The 19,826-nt window shown below is 31.7% G+C and overlaps 3 protein-coding genes across 7 annotated transcripts in view; all 3 read left to right on the forward strand.

Moving 5' to 3' along the window:
* Nucleotides 1-17,610, forward strand: part of LOC122717427 — a 41,918-nt gene extending 24,308 nt beyond the window's left edge. For 2 of the 4 annotated variants that reach the window (XM_043941469.1, XM_043941468.1), the window contains 14 exons: nucleotides 540-722; nucleotides 10,978-11,109; nucleotides 11,585-11,908; nucleotides 12,190-12,378; nucleotides 12,459-12,596; nucleotides 13,383-13,487; nucleotides 14,236-14,333; nucleotides 14,420-14,504; nucleotides 14,602-14,733; nucleotides 14,817-14,999; nucleotides 15,351-15,491; nucleotides 15,576-15,899; nucleotides 15,979-16,161; nucleotides 16,263-17,610. In XM_043941469.1, the coding sequence (XP_043797404.1) occupies nucleotides 540-722; nucleotides 10,978-11,109; nucleotides 11,585-11,908; nucleotides 12,190-12,378; nucleotides 12,459-12,596; nucleotides 13,383-13,487; nucleotides 14,236-14,333; nucleotides 14,420-14,504; nucleotides 14,602-14,733; nucleotides 14,817-14,999; nucleotides 15,351-15,491; nucleotides 15,576-15,899; nucleotides 15,979-16,161; nucleotides 16,263-16,450 (2,405 nt within the window). In that variant the 3' untranslated portion in view covers nucleotides 16,451-17,610. Of the gene's footprint in view, nucleotides 1-539; nucleotides 723-10,977; nucleotides 11,110-11,584; nucleotides 11,909-12,189; nucleotides 12,379-12,458; nucleotides 12,639-13,382; nucleotides 13,488-14,235; nucleotides 14,334-14,419; nucleotides 14,505-14,601; nucleotides 14,734-14,816; nucleotides 15,000-15,350; nucleotides 15,492-15,575; nucleotides 15,900-15,978; nucleotides 16,162-16,262 lie in introns of all 4 variants that reach the window. The other 2 variants (XM_043941470.1, XM_043941472.1) reach the window with 2 other exon arrangements.
* LOC122717431 lies at nucleotides 3,645-8,327 on the forward strand. Of its 2 annotated transcripts, none has more exons than XM_043941481.1 (3): nucleotides 3,645-3,766; nucleotides 5,337-5,633; nucleotides 7,615-8,327. In XM_043941481.1, the coding sequence occupies exons 2-3, from the start codon at nucleotides 5,360-5,362 to the stop codon at nucleotides 7,647-7,649; spliced, it is 309 nt and encodes a 102-aa protein (XP_043797416.1). In that variant the 5' UTR covers nucleotides 3,645-3,766; nucleotides 5,337-5,359; the 3' UTR covers nucleotides 7,650-8,327. The 2 variants fall into 2 exon arrangements, with proteins under 2 accessions (XP_043797416.1, XP_043797417.1); XM_043941482.1 differs by having other exon boundaries at nucleotides 3,654-3,779.
* A 188-nt stretch (nucleotides 17,611-17,798) lies between the features above and the next one.
* Nucleotides 17,799-19,673, forward strand: LOC122717422 (60S ribosomal protein L7). Its single transcript, XM_043941464.1, has 6 exons — nucleotides 17,799-17,836; nucleotides 18,229-18,343; nucleotides 18,449-18,624; nucleotides 18,694-18,941; nucleotides 19,194-19,291; nucleotides 19,521-19,673. Exons 1-6 carry the CDS (start codon nucleotides 17,799-17,801, stop codon nucleotides 19,629-19,631), a joined length of 786 nt encoding a protein of 261 aa, XP_043797399.1. The 3' UTR covers nucleotides 19,632-19,673.
* The last annotated feature ends 153 nt before the right edge of the window (nucleotides 19,674-19,826 follow it).

Consider the following 19,826-nt stretch of genomic DNA (forward strand, 5'->3'; position numbering starts at 1 on the left):
AAAACAAAATGATCATATTTGTTTCGTCGTCTACTAATTCAATTGCTTACAATTTAACATTTGATTTTTGTATGTCAATTTTTGTATTTGTTTTGACTTTTAAAATTGACTCTCCAAAGATATCGCACGAGATATATTAACACCCTATATATGCTTATAATAGAAATAGATTTTAAATAATTAAGTAAAAAATTTACTTTATAAATAAATTTATAATAATTTATCATAATCATAAATGAAATACACGATTAAATATAAAAATATATGTAATTATTGCATATAGATAATTTTAATTTTATGATACAATTTGACATAAATTTAATACAAAAAAGAAATGTTATATTATTAATAAAAAAAAATACAAGTCAAGATATATCGAGATTGTATTATCTATATCGCATAAATGAAATTTTTAATAATATTATAATTATAAGCTCACGTTATAAATAGAGTTCTACTATTTAGTTCAATATCTTAAGAGACCATTAATTCTAAAGAAGAAAACTTCTTTTAGAAAATAAGATATTTCTTTTGAACAGACGATGATAAATGCGAAACGTGCCCGGAAATCCTCGAAGACCTAGAGACCATCGACGATGATACCGACAAACACGGTATCCAATTCGTTAAGTCAAACGACGCGAAATTAGCCGCTGAAATCGGCGTTTTCGCATTTCCGGCGCTCGTTTATTACGAAACTGGCGTGCCCATCATGTACGACGGTAAGTCTCGATTGTTCAATCCTTGGTTTGTTCGATTATAATCAAGACTCGCGCTCCCTTCGTTCGATCGTCTTTGTTTCTTTTAGTTAGATTTTGTTTTTATTTTTTTCTTCTTTTTTTTCTTTAAATATTTTTTTCTGGTATGATATTTTTTTTTTATTTTATTTATTAATATTATTGAAACAAAGACGCGTAGAGATTTCTGCTTTATATTCCTCGTAGACATCCCTTTTTGCTCTGCATTGTTCTTCTTTCATTGAAGCTCGAAATATTTTATTGTAAATAGTTCACGATATAAAATCAGTTTCAGATTTTATTCGTAATTAAGATTGAGAAACCAGATACTCGATAAATCGATCGATTAATAGAGATCGATTTCAAGAAGATTCATCGCACAGTAAATATTGTTTTTGTTTGAAAAGTAATGATCATTTGAGTACCGTAAAATAAGTAACAATTATAGTAATCTTTTCATTCTTTAAATTAATTAAATATTTTAAATTACTTTATAAATCATAAATATATTTCAGTATATATTGCCGTTATTTAATAAAGTAGTAAGAAGTTATTTTTTTTTGGTACTCAAGCGATTTTTATATAAAATAAATATCTTAAACATGCAACAAACAAATCTTATTGAAATGAAAACGAAAGAAATGCAAGATTAAAAAAAAAAAAAATCAAAAAAAAAAAGGAAGAACAACCGGCTATCTATCCCACAAGGTACCAATAACCTGGCGACCCCCCTCGAAATTTAAACAAAAATCCCTGCAAAACCGAACAAATGAAAAAAATCTCGGTGCACCATGCAACTGAGCTGATCCTGATATGCGTGTGTGCCTTTTGTAGGTAATCTTAAGAACGAGGAGAGAGTTCTGGAATGGCTAATCGAACAGAAAAGTAAGGAGATTTCTAGGACGATGATTATTATTATTGGTGTACTGTTCTTTGTGACGTTAATCTCGGTCGTGACTATACCACCTGGCTACGAGTAATAAATACTCGCGCCATGGTGATCACCCCGATCACTCTGCCACAATCGCAATCCTCATGACCACGTGTTCGCGACAAAAAAAAAAAATAAGAAGCAAAAAAAATTATATCATCGATTACTTGCATATAATATTGACGCTTAAAATATATAATTTCTTCTTAGTATTCTTTTAAAATAATCGATATATATTCGAGCAAGAAGAAACTTAATTGAAGGTTTCGTGAAAAAACAATTCTTGTTCAATCGTATGGTCGATATCTATTACTACATTTCGTGATTTGATCAGATATTAGTTTTTTACGATAATATAATTAGAAATAACACTTTTAGAAGAAGAAAATTTTAATTTGTTGTAAATAATGAAAATCAATCAAATGGCAAATTATCATTCTATCCTTCTGGGAAAAAAATTAAAATTGGCAAGAGTTGTTTTTGTTGTTCGATTCTTTAATTAATGTATACATGCATATACATATAAGCATATATATATGAACATATATATTTTCAATTAGTGTATACGTACATGTATAATATACATATATATGCTTGGTTTAATTTTATATATGCTTAGTTTAATATTTAATTTTATTTTATGTAATTAAATGTATTCTTTAAGCGTTGAAGGGTTTAAGAGATTGAAAGAGGATCGGCGGTGAATGAAATGTATATTCATTGCTCGGTTTGAAGTAAACGAGAAAAGAACAAGAACGAAAAAAAAAAAAAAAAAAAAAAAGAAAGATCTCACAAAGCTCGGTGAAAAACAAAAATAAATTCGATTCATGATCTAGCTTCTAACGATGCGCGCGCGCAAAATCGCTCTGGCCAACTGACCCGTTCACAATGCATTTAAAACCAACACTCATACAATGCGAGCTTCAATTTTGTCTTGAAATCCATTTTCTCTCTGTCTCTCTTTCTATTACTGATTTTTATTTCTTATAAATATCTGATTTATTTTTTTATTTTTTTATCACATGCTCTATCACACCGCCACACTGCAGCAATATTCAATAGCAATCTAGATCGTCTGTTTCGGCGAGAGCGCGGTTTTTCGATTCAAGCGAGGAAAAGGAAAAATATTAAAGCAGAGCGTATAGCTACAATAAATCCTGATCAATCGGTGGTTAATCAAATTTTTCTAAAATCTGAGGCTTTCGAGCACGTTTGTGATGCAAGAGGTCTTTCTTTGACCGCGTTTCCATTGATCTGTTTCGTCGTCTGTCGAGTCGATCGGTATATATATATAAAAAAAAAAGAAAATTACAAAAACTAGAAGACAGCTCTTGATTTGATGATTTTTAATTAAATGAATTAGAAATCGCAAGTAAAGATTTATTAATTCAAAGGAAGAACTGTCTGTTATTTATTTTTGTACTTTTTCCTTTCTTTTTACAAATGTGATCACTGACGACGAAACAGTGCAAGCAGAAAAATTGGAAAAATTTCGACGAATGCACACATTCAAAAAAATACACGCGAACACGCAACATCTTTTTCCAAATGCTACCAAATATATGTAACAATATGTTGCAATCGTTTATACAGGAAACAATATCGTTAACAAATTCATACGTGTTCGTTGTGATATACATAAATAATGTGATCCATTCTAAAATGCATGCATCCCTTGGACCGAGAGGCCGTATCGATCACAAAAAACGTAGGTACACGCTCTCATTTCCGGTCGCGAAGAATGTTATCGATGACCCTGTTAATACGCAGGTAATGATAATGATGATGATGATGATGATGATGATGATGATGATGATGATGATGATAACGATGACGATGATGATGATGATGATGATGATGATGATGAAGACGAAGACGATGATGACGAAGACGACGATGATGACGACAATGACGAAGACGATGACGACGATGATGATGACAATGATAATAATGATGATGATGATGATGATGATGATGATGATGACGACGATGATGACGACAATGAAGAAAAAAATGAGAAATTGAACAAAGCCCTGAAGAATATCCTGGACAAAGGTAAACGTCCAACGACAACCAAGGAGGCCGAAGAGGATTTCACGTGAGAGATCGAAGTGTGACGGGCTTTGTATTGCGCGATATTATAAAAAAAAAAAAACATAAAATAGAAAGCAATAATGCTATGAAATGATATCCCTGCAGAAAACAAAACGTAGAAATATATGTGTATTTTATATTATCAGTAAAGCGATTCGGATATAACAAGTAATCTTGAATGAAACATGGCCGTCCACTCGCCGTTTACGGTCGAGCTGGTGGCCGTAGGGCGTACCTGCATGAAAATTAAAATTATTTTTTGTTATTTTTTTTTTTTTATTCTTCTTTTTTATTCCTTAACTCACTCAATCTGACTCCTTTTTTGTCCCGTTTTTTTTTTTATTCTCCACTTTCTAAAATTTTTGAATTACCCTCATGCATGCCAGCCTTATGACATTTTCCTTCGTCAATGGAGCTACGTGACCAAATACAGTCGCCATTTTGAAAATTGATCGTATCTAATTCGTGCATTTATTAGATTATATACGTTTATCGCTAAGCTTTAGTTTTTATTTTTTATTTGTTTTATTTTCTCTCTCTCTCTTTTTCTCTCTAGGTAAGTAAAATTATTGTTGTTCAAATGGTGGTACCGTAGCTCCAGAAGACCTCGATCGCACTTTTACTACCCAACATAAGAAATAATAACAATTTCTCCAAAGCGAGCCGATGGTTCCTGTTGTAGTTGACAGCTGTCGTCTGCAGCGAGCTCCGAGTCGAAGAAAATCGGACTGGCTTCCGCTTGATAAAGCGGGGAGATAACACGGGAGGGGTTCGTTCGGAATATCTCGCAATTAATATCACCATGAAACATGCCAACAATTCCATTGTTCGCGTGATTTCAACAAATTTCAAAGCACTTCGATTCATTAGCGTGTAAATTGTATAAAAAAGTTTGAAAAAAAAAAAATATATTTAACTATACGTCTCATTGCCATTAAAACGTAGATAAAATGTAGAAATTGAAAAATACAGCAATCAATTTTACTTCTATTTTTAACTTTATTTTCTTTTTTCTTGATGAAAATTTAAATGGAGGCTGGTCCACGCCAAAATGACGTAAAAGAGTCGTCGACTCGCCGCGAGATATTCTCCTCAATGAGAAACATGCACGTTTGGCTTTTGCTGCGCAATTGGGATTGAAGTGACACGTTCTCTCTGCACTAGTTAACGTCAAAATCTCACGAGTCAATCGAATCAATCTTCTCAATGTCTATCTCTATCTGTTTTTCTTCACATCTTTTTTTTTTTTTATCAATATCTTCATCTCTTCATCTTCTATCTGTTTCTCTTTGTTACCTTTCACACTCCTTTCTAAATTGTTTCTTCTTCTTTTTTTATTTTTTCTCTTTTTTTTTTTTTCATCAAATCTACCCTATCCTCATTGACTCGTGAAGGAACAAATCACTCAGCCTTAGGCTAGCCAATTTTTTCTGACCAACTCTTTTTTTTTTCTCTCTCTCTCTTTCTCTCTATGTCTCTTTTCTTTCTTTCTCTCTTTCTGTCTTTCTTTCCGCCATACATCTTTGTCTGGAAACTCTCTTTATCTGACTCGTTGTATGATTTGCTTACTGCAGGCGACGGCTGTTTCTACATCGGCATGGGAGGTAAAAGCGCGAAACCCAAGATTCCCTCCTATGAGCCCTACCAGTGCTGTCCTGCCAAAGTCGCCCACGGCACCAAGGTCGCCAAGGCCACGAAAATCAGTCCGACGACCAAGGACAAGGGCAAAGCTCATGAGAGGTCCGAAAAGCTGGGATTGCCCGGCCTGAAGCCGATTAACAAACTCACCGCGAAGGAAAGCAGAAAAATGGCGACGATTGGGGTTAGCAAATCAAGTGACCAGAAGGCCAAGAAAGGATTCTTCGGAAACGGTAAATATCTCGACTGGCTGTGATTATCGCGAGATTAAATCACTGCCCCCCATACACGACCAGGATCACATTAAGTATCTCAAGACGAAGATTAAGTATCTCATGGAAGATCTATTCGGGCAAGGATGGTAATGTTGAAGAATAATTAAACGAGGAAGAATTAGAAGAAAGAGAAACGTGTATTTTAGTGTGCAGAGATGAAAAGATGACGGAAAGAACGTAGGTTTGATTAAGCGTGATATTAATATACAGTTTCGTTTTCTTTTAGTCGATCATCAAAAATAGGGTAGGGATTTTTGTTATCGATCGAAATTATTGTACACGTAATATCTCATTACGCAAAGAGATCATTTAAGTGTTTTCATCATTTCATTAACATCTGTAAAATTTAGAATTTTAACCATTAACATAATATAATATAAAATATGACGAGGAGAAATATTATGTAACTTGATCGAGTAAAAGTGAAGTATTGAAATTTTTAAGTTATAGATTTCCAATCTGTAAATTGCAAAATAATTCCCCGAAGAGGTTGCAAAATTATTTTTGGAAGATTGCTTGTAAGATGTTCTTTGTCTTATTTCATTTAGTACATTTATCTACATATAAAGTAAAAAAAATTTATGGCCTATCAAATATTTTATATCTATCATAATAGATTTTTAACATCTTCTTCTAATTTTCATTCAATCCATATACATGAATAAAAATAAAATAATTCGTGTAATAAAATTTATCAAAAATATATTTTTATGCAATTATAAAAAGAAAAAAGGATCGCAGGGGATTATTTATACATCTATTATTTTACTTATCTATTATAAAAATGGTTTTTGACAATAGTAATTTTGCAATTAATTACATCAAGATGAAAGGATCATACTACATATGTGCACGAAATGATCGAAAATATCACTTTTGTTCGATCGATTTGGCCGCTCAGTGGTCATCTTTTTATCTCTGCTTGATATTCAAGTATCATGAACGTAATAAAAGAAAATCAATGTCCACGTGTTATGTGGGCAGTGATTTGATCGGCAATGTAAGGAGGACGTAGTTAGATATAGAAACGAAGTGACTGTATGAAGACGGGGGCTGGAAAGAAACGTTAAGTGAGAAAAGGGCCGGCTGACGAAACGTCTTCGTATCTCGGATGCAGGTGTGTCGCGCGGTCCATGAAGAGAATCACGAGCCGCAAGTTCTGGACGAGCAAGACGATCCAAGAAACGTGCCTAGGAAAGCCGGTGGGCTGGCTCCTCGGATTCCTCGAATCGTCGGGATAACAATTCCGCGAGAATCTCTAGTCTTCTAACACATGTTCGATCGGCCATCTTGTAAATATTCTAGAGCGTCCGCGTACCGGATATACAATAGATACGTAACTATTAAAACGATTCAAACGCGACGGAGCTATAATCTCTTAATTCTGCCTTTAATTGGAGATTTATTCCTTTTCTTTTTTTTTTAACGAGTTTTAATTTTTAAAAATGGATCGAATTAAATTAAAGAGGATTTGTTCGATTAGATATTTCGACACGTAATCAGAGATTATTTTTCTTTATAGCTCCGTCACAGATGTGTTTATCAGATCCTTTCCTATTTCCTATTACATTGTGTATGTCTGTCCTTGAAGAACCTTGTAATCGTCGATCGAAAATTCGTGATAATTTAAAACAAAAAAGGTTGCTTACGACGCGACTCATAAAACTATATCATAGGCGTATATATATATTCGTCGACTCCGAAGAGACAAAAATTAAAAAAAAAAGAATAAAAAATATATATATACATATATATATATATATATATACGTATAATTGTGGGAACGAAGAATGTATCTAATTTAGAATGAAAATGAAACGAAAAAAAAAAAAAATAAAAGTAAAAATAATAAAAAAAATTCCGCGATGAGAAAGGATCGTGAGGATACAGTTTTTCTACGTCTCACTGAGAGTTGGGTCGGGGTTGTGGCCTGTTGCAGTTATGGACGGGCTTCCGTACATCATGAAAGTCTAAAGAACGAGGAGAAGGAAGCACGAGGTGGAGGACGAAATGGATCAAAGTGAGAGAGAGAGAGAGAGAAAGAGAAAACCGATGTGTCTAAGGCAAGAAGATGATAATGAGGAAGGAGAATCGAGTAGAAGAGAGCAGGAATCGTCCAAATTCATCGTCTATCGATTTTAGATAGACTGACGAAGAAGAGAGGCAGAAACGTTGAAGAAGAAAAGATCGTAAAAAAAAAAAAAGAAAGAAAAATTTCGTTCTTTCTTGTTGAACAAACTTGTTATCGTCATTTTTTTGATTCGTCATCGATATCTCGAAACATTATCATCATCGATGTAATCATTTATCTCCTCCACGTTCATCGTCACGAATAAATATTTCAAATTTCATCAAGAATTCATGATCGACATCGATCATAGAGGAATCATGCGTCTTGCATCCCTCATTTAACATTTTCTGTAATCCCCCCCCCCAAAAAAAGAGCCATATTTATTTTTCATATAAATGTACTTACCCAAGCATTCACCGCAAAACAATCGTTCTTGTCGGAGCTTTCATGAGAAAGAAAAAAAAAAAAAAAAAAAAATCTGCAAATAGATCAGCGAATCTAAATAATATCATCATTACGCGTCACGTTTGATTCACACAATAAGTATTGTTAAAACATTAAAAAGAAAAATGAACAACAAACTGCACATTGCTTTTCATTTTCGAGAAACATAAGACTTGCTCACTCTATTACTAAAACGATTTTTACTACTACTTAAAAAATGAAAAATCAGAAAAAAAAAATAATAATAATAATAATAAATCCACATGCATTTCTCGTGCAAAAAAAAAGCCTTACATGCGCGTGAATCGAAATGAATGCAATCGATCAAAGATGGCCGCCGTAAACAGACCGGTATAACCATTTTGATCTTCCTGCCATTAATTAATTTTGCGTATCGTTGTTTTATTGTTAATCGTCGCGACGACAAGATACCGCTATTCCATTTGCATTTTTGGTCGGTAACGTTCACGATAGAACGGGGTAGGACTTTCTTTTAGAAGAAATATTTCTTTCTTTCTTTCTTTTTTTCTTTTTTCTTTTTTTTTTTTTTTTTTGGAGAAATATTTTCCGAACGTTCCGTAGTGTTCTATCTAGAGTTCGCGGTATAGGTTGTAGCGACGTATGTATTTTCGTTGAATTAATTAATTTTCACTCACGTTGGTTTTAATCCTGGAACATCTCGCTTATTTATCGTCGATCAAAAAATATATATATATATATATATATATTTGATCATCACGCTTATCACTATCCTCGTAATTCAATTCCAGGGTTGAAACAGACTCTTAATTATTATAATTGTTTAATCAATCTGCAGATCTCTCAAGAGTATGTTTATGTCAAGTGCAATGCGAGCGACATAGCAAATTTGGTAGCCAATGGCGATCGTACATTGATCCTGAATAAACGACTGCTACTTTTCTTGATCTCATTCCAGAGACTCGAGGATTATAATTATTTATCTCGTTTCAGATTCTGCGCCTATGCGAATTGTGGCAGATTGTGATTCTGCCGATTTAGAGAATTATTTCTATCTTTTGATCTTCGTGAACCCTTTTTTCTCTCCACTATTCTTTTTCCTTCTTTTTCTCTTGTGTATGATAGTTTTACATTTATATAATTATAATTTACACTTACACGCGGCCAAACATCTCGACTTTGTACATACGTATCTTCGATTCTATGATCGTTCTCGGATCATTTCTTCGGATAAAACATATGATATATCGATCACGCTATTCTTCCCCTCCCTTCCCTATTTACTGATCGTGGCTGCGACATAAACATACCCTCTTTTGAAATTCCTCAACAATAAAACGTCGAGGAACACGTGCGTTTCTTGTTACACTAGCTATTACTAATCGCTTAATCGCTTATTGGGCCGCACAAGCGAGCACTAAACAATATATCAAAATCAAAAAAAAAAAAAAAAAAAAAAAGGATAAATAGTTAATGAAGAATCTCCCCATAAAAAAGAAAAAAAAAAGATATGGAGTACGAAACATCGAGAATTCTTGTTCTTTCTTCTCCCTGGATGAAAGCCAGGCAGAGGAAAATCGGATGGAAAACGCTCACCTTATTTATTTATTTATTTATTTATTTATTTATTTATACAATTATCTTATTATTTGTTGATTTCTGTACTCATTGTTGTTTTCGACCGAAAATCAATTAAATGCCGATGATAATTTGTACAAAATCTACGTTGATACAAAGATAAATCTCGCGTGGACACTGTACTTTTGTCGCGATCACCGATTCTCTAGCGCGATAATTAAACGATTAATTCGGTAATCATTGATCAAAACTTAATAATTGAATTTTGTAAATGCAAAATATAAAATAATTAATGTAATGATAAAATTGCATCGATTGATTATTTATCAAATGTCTATTCGTATAATAGAGATATAATATATTTAATAATCGCGCTGCATCTGTGATCGCGATTATCAGGCATGGAATTATTTTAATGCTCGTTAAACGTTTGCGCAAATTTCTGCCGTACGGCATCCTCGTTAATCACATAAGAGCAACATGTACGATAATAAAACTCGATAATAAATATATTTCCTAGTACCAATTAGTATCCTTTTGTATTTTGCTTCGCCCGTTACTGCTAATGGTAGATATAGCGTCCTTGCCCTTGTAATTCATCCAGACTAGCTAGAAATAGATTTTTATCTCCATTAAATGAAAGTTAAAAATGAAAGTTGCGTACGACTCGTGAACGTTCGAATTAAATTGAATGGAACTGATATTTCGTTTCATTCTGACGTTTTGTATTTCTCGTGTATTTTTTCCCGTTTGTTTCTGTTCATTAGCTTGTCAGAGACACTCATGATAAAACTCTCGAATCGAAACACATATCACGATACTCTTGCTACAAATACTCGACCGAGGATTTTCAATGTATTATCCTTCGTAAATTTTTTAAATGGCAGATTTAGAAAAAAAAGAAATCGCTTAACAATTTTTTAATTTTTAAAATTTAAGAAAGAAATTCTTACGTAAATGGAACGATCTATAATTTATCCATGAACATTTTATTTTTGATATCTCTGACGTCGATCGTTGAACTATGACATGATTTGTAAGAGGGTAAGTTTTCTTGTACATCTAGAAATCTCCAAAACAGCCATTCCAGATCTTTGAAATAAATAGAATCTAGAAATCTATTAGTTTTTTTTTTCTTCTTTTTTTTTTTTTTTTTTGACGAAACATTTCGATTAACCATCTCGTTACGAAAGGGATGATAGTACATCGAACAACCTTGTGATAACTTAGGTAATCTGCTAGACGAGAACGAAGTGCTCGATTGGATGGTGAAGCAGAAGACGGACGAGAGTATTGAAGAGATCGATCGTGACACCCTGAACAAATATATCGAGACGAAAGAATTCCTGGCTGTCGTTTTCTGTAAGATATAGTCAATCTTCTTAAAAAAAAAAAAAAAAAAAAAAAAAAAAGAATTGAACGGAAATTCGTTTCATAATTTAATAAGTTCAATAATTCGTAAAACGAATCTGTTTCGAATTCAATTGGTAAGTAAAAATTATTATACGCTCTTAAAACTGAATCGAATAATACCATTGATAAATCTAATATCGTAAAAAATTTCTAAAAATTTATATTCTTAATTACTATTTAATTATTTATCTTTCTTGAATTTTTCACAAATTATAATTTGAGCAAAGTTCAATTAAATCCATCTCTTAAGTGTTCGAACAATAGTTCAATATTACATTCTCTCTAAATAATCAAGAAATTTTGAAATCACATCCCTTATTTAATCCTTCTTCGATAAGAATCAAATACGAACACTTAAGGGATAGATGTCGCATCGTCTCGTCTACGAGAAAAAAAAAAAAAAAAAGAAATCTCGATCTCATAGACAAAGAGGAAGATCCAGAAAGTCCTAGAGTGCTTAGGCACATCGAGTTGATCGACGACGAGGCTGCTGAATACGGTATAAAAATCGTCAGGATGAAGGATCGATTAATGGCGAAGAAGTACGGGTTCCGGAATCCACCCGGTATCACGTACTTCCGCAAAGGGAAGAATATTAATTATGACGGAGATATAGACGACGAAGAGGAAATCCTCGATTGGCTGACCAATCCTGAGAACATGGAGCTGACCGATCACATCGAACGGATCAATAAGAAGATGTTTCACAAAATACGGCAAACCACTGATTATTTGGCGGTGTTCTTTTGTGAGTATTCGAGTATTTAAAAAGGAATTTTTAACAAAATTTCAAAATCAATATTATCGTGGCAAAGATAATAAAGAGTCGAAACTAGACTGCTCGGTTAATTAAATTATATTTAGAGAAATATATTTTAATTAAGGCATTTCCAATAACGAAAAATATTTTACAAGTTTCTATTTTATCTATCTAACATGACAAATAAAAACATCGAATAAAAACATATATAACAGTTAAAAAAATAAGATTTTCGAGCATATCGAACGCGATGACGCGCATATGTTTAGACAGCAACGACTGCAAACAGTGTAGCAGGGTATTGTCAGAGATCGAGCACATCGATGACGAGGCGGATAGCGCGGGAATAAAGTTCGTCAAAATCGACGATAAGCAACTCTCCAAACAATATGGCGTCTTCGCATTGCCCGCAATATTGTTCTTTAAGATGTCCTCGAAGGAGCCAGTTATTTACGCAGGTATATAAATTAGATCAATTCAAATTCAAATGATCTATTGATTAATTTATTATTAATTTCGTAATAATATGCGTTCAAAGGCGATTTGTACGATGAAGATCAGATATTGCAATGGTTATTGACGCAAAAAGATCCATCCGGAGAGGTAATCGAAGATTTGGAGGGAGAAGAACTTTTACATTTGATAAGAGAATCGGAATCATTAGCAGTGTACTTCTGTAAGTCTGACAGTCCTTCAACCTCGGCCAACTGCCAAGCAGGAATGTATCTCTAGCCTGTTGCACGGCACTGTATTTCTAATATTTTCATATTTTCTTTTTTACATTTCACAATTCATTCCGCTCTTCTTCTTTTATGAATCATAAAAAATTCAATTGTAAATATTCCCATTTAAATATCGATATAATTCAAATCTCTTTTCATTGATAAAAATTTAATCGATTCATTTCGATCATTTAAACTGTAATGATCGATAATATTACTATTGTACATATGTATATATTGAAATATTTTGAGCGGATTTACCTAATTATTATATCATATCCTGTTTCCTTCCACGCTACACGTTTTTCTCTGCTAAAGAGAATAACAGCTGATCATAGCCAGCAACTTATCTGCTATATATATTAATTCCTGCTCTGGAAACAAAGGCATTGAATTTTTGAAGCAACAAATTTCTTGTCCGACGAGAATAAAACGTGGCTCGAAACTAAACTATGTACATATGTTACGCGAACTCTTTTTGATCTCGTAATTTGTTTGCAATTTGTGCTTAATGTGTCGCAACGATTAACCAAAATTTTTTTTTTTTTTTTTCTATTTTAAATTGTCCGTCGTTTGTCCTTGTTCTACGTATACTTTTTTTCATTTTAATCGTTGCTACTTGGCCTGTCTTTTTTCTTTTTCTTCTTCTTCTTCTTTTTCTTTTCTTTCTATCCTTTTTTTTTTTATCTGTCTTCTTGTCCGTCCATACGTGCTGTACACGTTGTCTGCTAATGCCGCAGGGAACAGAACGCTTTGTGACTTGTGTCAGGCAAAATATCAGCGGAAGCAGACCCGCCACAAGGAGCGAAGGATCGTCGAACACGATGCAGCCGAGGAACTCGATGGTACACGTGAACACAGAAAAAAAGAACAATTGAGTTGATGAACCAATTTTTTTCTTTACCGTTCTACCGTTGATTTAGAATGTGTTCCAGATAGTTCATCTCCGTGTGCACTACCCAGAAACACGAGCACTACTCACATCAATATAATATATTTTTGTCCATGTTTTTGAGAATATTTTTTAACCAAATATTTTTAGTTTCAATTTTAAAATAATGCATATTTATGAATATATCTTTTTCAGAGGATTACTCTATTATTTTTTATTCGCAACAAAATTTTAATTCGTTAATTTTGAACGTGTGAATATATATATAAACTTTTTTTATATATATATATATATTTTTTTTTTTCATATTTACATAACACTGCTCACACTGCCAATCATAGGTGTACCTGCACGTTTAGAGAGCATGCACAGAAAAAAATCTTAGAGCCAGACTCTGCAGAAATGCCATCTCATAGTTGCCCTCCGCTGACCAGCATGCCAATCGATTTTATTTATCCGTATTTGGATAAATAGTAGTGATATTTTTACAAGCTGCGAATTCAATCTGTTCATTAAAAATCATTCGTAATTTTTTGATAGTATTAGTCTTCCCTATAGTTAAGGCCGAAAAAAACCGCTTTTTTTAGATTATCGTCCAATAATTAGATCATCACCTAGATCATCATAGATCGTTGTCTTTCGACTAGAGATCTATCTTTCATCGAATTCGTGAATTTTATAACGATACAGTTTCTCTTTAGATGCCGAAGATTGCGAGCAATGCATGGGTATTCTCGAAGAATTGGAGAATATTGACGATGATTGCGACAGACATGGTATTACATTCATAAAGACACAAGTGAGTATAAATATAAATGATAAATAATTTACATGGAATTATTCTATTCGAGGTACTGATAGATTTTGAATGAAAATTTTTTTTAGGATTTTAAGGTGGCAGAAGATTATGGGGTCACGGATTTTCCTGTACTGGTTTATTTTGAGAACCAAATACCAAATGTGTTCGAAGGTTCATTATCTTTTTGTTAATTTGATATTACTTGTTTATTTGTTTTCACGAATTATATTCTCTCTCTCTCTATATATATATATATATTTTCGTACAGGAGATTTAAAAGTGGAAGAAGAAGTTCTACAATGGTTAATTACTCAGAAAACAGAGGATCGAATAGAATTAATTACCAGAATGATGTTAGAAATGTCTGTTGAAGAGACTCAATATCTCGCCGTGTATTTTTGTAAGTTTTGATATTGTATATGTATTATAATTGTATTTAAATGTAATATATAAAAAGGATTAAATCGCATTGTCGCGTTGTAGATAAACTAAACTGCCATATATGCGACGAGATTTTGGAAGGATTAGAGAAAATCGATGACGAATGCGACGTGTTCGGTATTCATCTGGTAAAAATTCAGGATCCTCAGCTAGCTAAGCGGTATTCCATTAAAACTTTCCCTGCCCTGGTGTACTTCAGAAACGGCAATCCTCTTTTATTCGAAGGTTTCTAAATTTTCCAATCATAATAGAATATCAATTTCGTATTATTCAATAATCGAATATACAAGATTATTACGTATTTAAATTAATATATATGAAAATGTTTACAATTGGAATTTAATTTATTTTTTTTATAATTCTATTACGTAATAAATATCCATATTTGAAAATCGTTTAATTTTTAATTATTTCGCAAATATATTCACAAATTTCGTTTTTTGATTATTCAAAAAATTATTCGGCTTATTCGAAAGAATTTATCATCCAATTAATTTGAATAATCGATGTTCTACTGTATTATTTCACAATTATTAATAGATTCGTTATCTAATAATTTTTGATTACATCTATCAGGTGATTTGCAAAATGAGGAATCAGTTCTCGAATGGTTGATCGATGACGATAACCGAGAACTGGCTGATGAAATTGAATCTGTGAACGAGAGGATGTTGGAAAGACTTCTCGAAGAATCTCCATTCTTAGCTGTATTTTTTTGTAAGCTTTAAAAAAAATCTTTCTAATTTTAATCAATTTAATTTCTCATTTTCATTTTCTAAATTGATCATTTTTTTATATTAGACGATGAAGACTGTCCCGAATGTGACGAAATTATGGAAGCTTTGGAGAAAATTGATGGGGAAGCAGATTTATTTGGTATCGATTTCGTGAAAGTTCTCAGCACAGAAGCTGCAGAGAAATTTGGGATTCTTAACGTTCCATCACTTGTTTATTTCCGTAAAAAGACACCTCTGATTTACGATGGCGATCTAACACAAGAAGACAAAATTCTTCAATGGCTGACCTCTCAAGATGTTTTCGAAATTAAAAACGAAATCGAAGAAGTTAATAAAAAAATGTTGGATAAATTGTTAGACGAGAATGAATTTCTTGCTGTATTTTTCTGTAAGTATCTTTAAAAAAAATTATTAAATTAACGTTAAAATATTATTTAAATCAAATAAATAATAATTATTGATTCTAGATGAACACAATAATAAAGAAAGCGAAGAAGTGAATGAAAAATTGGAGAATATCGATGGAGAAACGGATAATTTGGATATCACGTTCGTAAAAATGGCAGACACAAGATACGCCAGGAAATGGGGTGTCACCAAGCTTCCTGCCATCGTCTATTTCCGCAAAAGATTCCCCAGTATCTACCGAGGTAAAATTCCCCTTATTATTTAGATTACTTTATCTGATTAAAAATTAAAATTTTTTTTAAATAATTATTCTTCTAAATTATTTATTTATTTATTTTCTTAGGTGATTTACACAAAGAACAAGACGTACTAGAGTGGTTACGCAAGAATAGATATCGCCAACCAGAATTGAACATCTATATGTATATGCTAATCGCGATCACCGTCCTATTCGCCATGTATACCGGTTTCTTATTGTCGTGTTTCCGGTCAGAACCAGCGACGCCTGCGTCGCACCCTAAGCAAGCGTGATAGAAAAAAAAAAGAACGAGAGAGAGAGAAAGAGAGAAAGAGAGAGAAAGAAAAAACGAAAGAATGTAGATTTATGGATTGTTGCTGCGCGAATGTGCATTGTTGTTATTGTTGATCCGACTTGCTTTATGTAAGATTAAATGGCAACCGTTCGTCCGGAACGAACGACTCGTACCAAGCCTCGACGATTCTAGAGGATGACGATGAAACCTGTCTATGTATTTTTTTTCTTTTGTTTAGAAGAAATAATTTAAAAAAAACAAATATGTATTATTTGCGTAATAGGTTCAAGTTATCTATGAATTTCGTGAGCGCGTGGTATGCTTGCTTAACGTGGACCAAATCCATCGATTTTCTATAGGAGATTTAGACCTCTGTCAAATTGAAGAAGACGCGAATGTGTTGCGAGCGTACACGGAGCGATATTTTCGCGGGAGTTTATTCAACATTATTCCAAATAAATTACCATTATTAGCGTATAAACTAAAAATTTGTAATTATATACGTTTGCCATATTGTCTCTTATTCGTAATTTAAAATATCGTGCGACGGTATTATATTTTTATTGTATTGCTTTATAACGATAGAGATATATTGTATCGTATTCCATTCACTTTGTATTAACTTTTGCTGATTCGATGATTTTTGCTGCGTTTTTAGAGTGAATAAAACTGATCGACACATGTGTACATTGTTATTTGTTGTTTTCGTGGAATGTTACTAGCAATCAATCGACAAACAATTTGTGATTTCCTTTTTTTTATTTTCTTCTTTTTTTCTTTTTTTCTTAGGTGTTCTTGTAACTTTAATTGATATGGTTAGTATTGACAGTGGTCTTGTTCTTTGACTCGAGTAATTATCTTTGGTCCACGTATTATTAAATATTCATAAGATTATCGATAATCTGTGTATTCTCTCGAATCCACTGATGATGAATTATCACCAACATTTATTGAATAAAACGACATGATGATATACGCGAAATGAGTGAATATAATCTATCGATATTCGTATTTTCAAAAAAAGGCAAATAATGATAATATGATTATGAGGAATAAAGAGCAAAATCCTTGGACCAATTTCAAAGAGCTTAAAATGCTAATTTATCTACCAATTGTAAATAATGTAATAGTATGAATGATGCATTATATAAAAAAAGAAGATGACTTTTCTTGTTATTTTACATTTCATATTTTCCTTTTCTTTTAATATGTTTTTTTTTTTTTCTACAAAAGATTATTTATGAAATTCTCAAACTAAATTTCAAATTTCCCGCTATTATTTAAAGTTTCACCAGAATTGTATCTAACTTCAAGTTTAATGTTTCGATCTCTGAAGTGCACTATGAATGAGAATTTCTTTACCTAGTGGAAGAATGGCGGTTCCGTAAGTACTTCGCACAATTTTAATGAAATCTAAAAACATCAATAATTAATATTATTTTAATATTTTTAAAATATGTTATTATTAATTCTTTTTTGATTTTACATTATATTTTTATTATAGTTTTTATGTTTTTCACGAAAATTTTTACTTAATGCTAACAAATCATACCATTAACCAACATGAAATATAATATAATTTACATTTTATCATAATATGCCAAAAATATTATATTTTTAATGAAAGATAAATTCTTATCTTATACTAAATCAAATTTCTACGTGTATTATTCAAAATAATCCTTTTCCTCAAAATAACATAACCTAATTTAGATTCTGTACTATACAATTTATTTTTATATAAATGATATAATTAATAATTTTGTACTTACATAGGAAGAAAGAAAGTGAGCCTGCAGCAAAAAAGCTACCGGCAGTGCCGGAATCAGTTCTTAAAAGAAGAAAGACTCGTGAAGCAGTACGAGCTGCACGTCTTCAAATATCGATTAAGGTACTTATTAAATATTTAATTAATATATTTTTTAAAAATGTTATTTTTAATTACTTAAATTTTTGAAAATAATTAAAATGATTACAATAATTATTTTAATTTTAGCAACGTGCAAATCGTTATAAGAAAAGGAAAGCAATCTTCAAAAGAGCTGAAAAATATGTAAAAGAATATAGGACAAAAGAAAGAGATGAAATCAGATTAATGAGACAAGCTAAAAATCGTGGCAATTATTATATACCTGGAGAAGCACGTCTTGCATTTGTTATTCGTATTCGGGGGTAAATATAATCGATCTTTTATTAAAATTATGCTTCAAATTTATACAACATTATCTATTATTATTTCAGTGTAAATCAAGTTGCTCCTAAAGTACGTAAGGTACTTCAATTATTCCGTCTCAAGCAAATTAATAATGGTGTATTTGTGAAACTGAATAAGGCAACAATCAACATGCTTCGTATTGTTGAACCTTATATTACATGGGGATATCCAAATTTAAAATCAGTTAGAGAATTGATCTATAAGAGAGGATTTGCTAAAATAAATAGACAACGTATTCCTATCACAAGTAACTCCATCATTGAAAAGAAACTTGGTTAGTACTATAGTTTATTGCATTTGACAAATCCATGGGAGTTGCATTGTATTTATCTGTTCCCTTCCATCTTGTCAAAAAATAATAGAATCTTTGAAAAACTTTTTCGTATATTTTACGTTCAAGTTTGCGACGGTTCTTACATTTTTAAATTAAATATTTTTCTTTTCTTTAATATTTAATATTTTTTATCAATATTTATTGTGATAATTATGTGAAATATATTTATATAATATATATAAATTATTACAGGACGCTCTGGTATTATTTGCATAGAAGACTTAATCCATGAAATATTCACAGTTGGATCAAAATTCAAATTTGCAAGTAATTTCCTATGGCCATTCAAGGTATATAAATTTTTAATTATTCGAATATCGACGTAGGCATGATTATAAGAATATATTGTTCTATAAATCTCCTATTACGTCGTAAAGCAATACGAGTTTCTCTTTATTGTACGCATGTAATTTTGCGTTCATTAGTCAAACTCAAACATTTAATTAACTATTTAAATATCTACATAATATTTATATATATTTTTTTTATATTAATAATTTTAATCTTTTTTATTTTTAGCTCAATACACCCAATGGTGGTTGGCGTAAGAAGACTAACCATTATGTTGAAGGTGGTGATTTTGGTAATCGTGAAGACAAAATCAATGAACTTCTCAGGAGGATGGTTTAAATTTATAAAAATCATGATAAATAAAAGTTTAAATAAAACATATTGCATTATATTTTATTTTATCTATACATTCACTATATATTTATTTAATAATAATTAAATAATATTTATTTAATAATAATAATTTAATAATAATAATAATAATACAAATTTACATAAATTACATACATTATATGAAATTTAAATATTTCAATT

This window comes from Apis laboriosa, unplaced genomic scaffold (genome assembly GCF_014066325.1).
Source record: "Apis laboriosa isolate Shangri-la unplaced genomic scaffold, ASM1406632v1 scaffold50_cov145, whole genome shotgun sequence".
Taxonomy (NCBI): Eukaryota; Metazoa; Arthropoda; class Insecta; order Hymenoptera; family Apidae; genus Apis; species Apis laboriosa.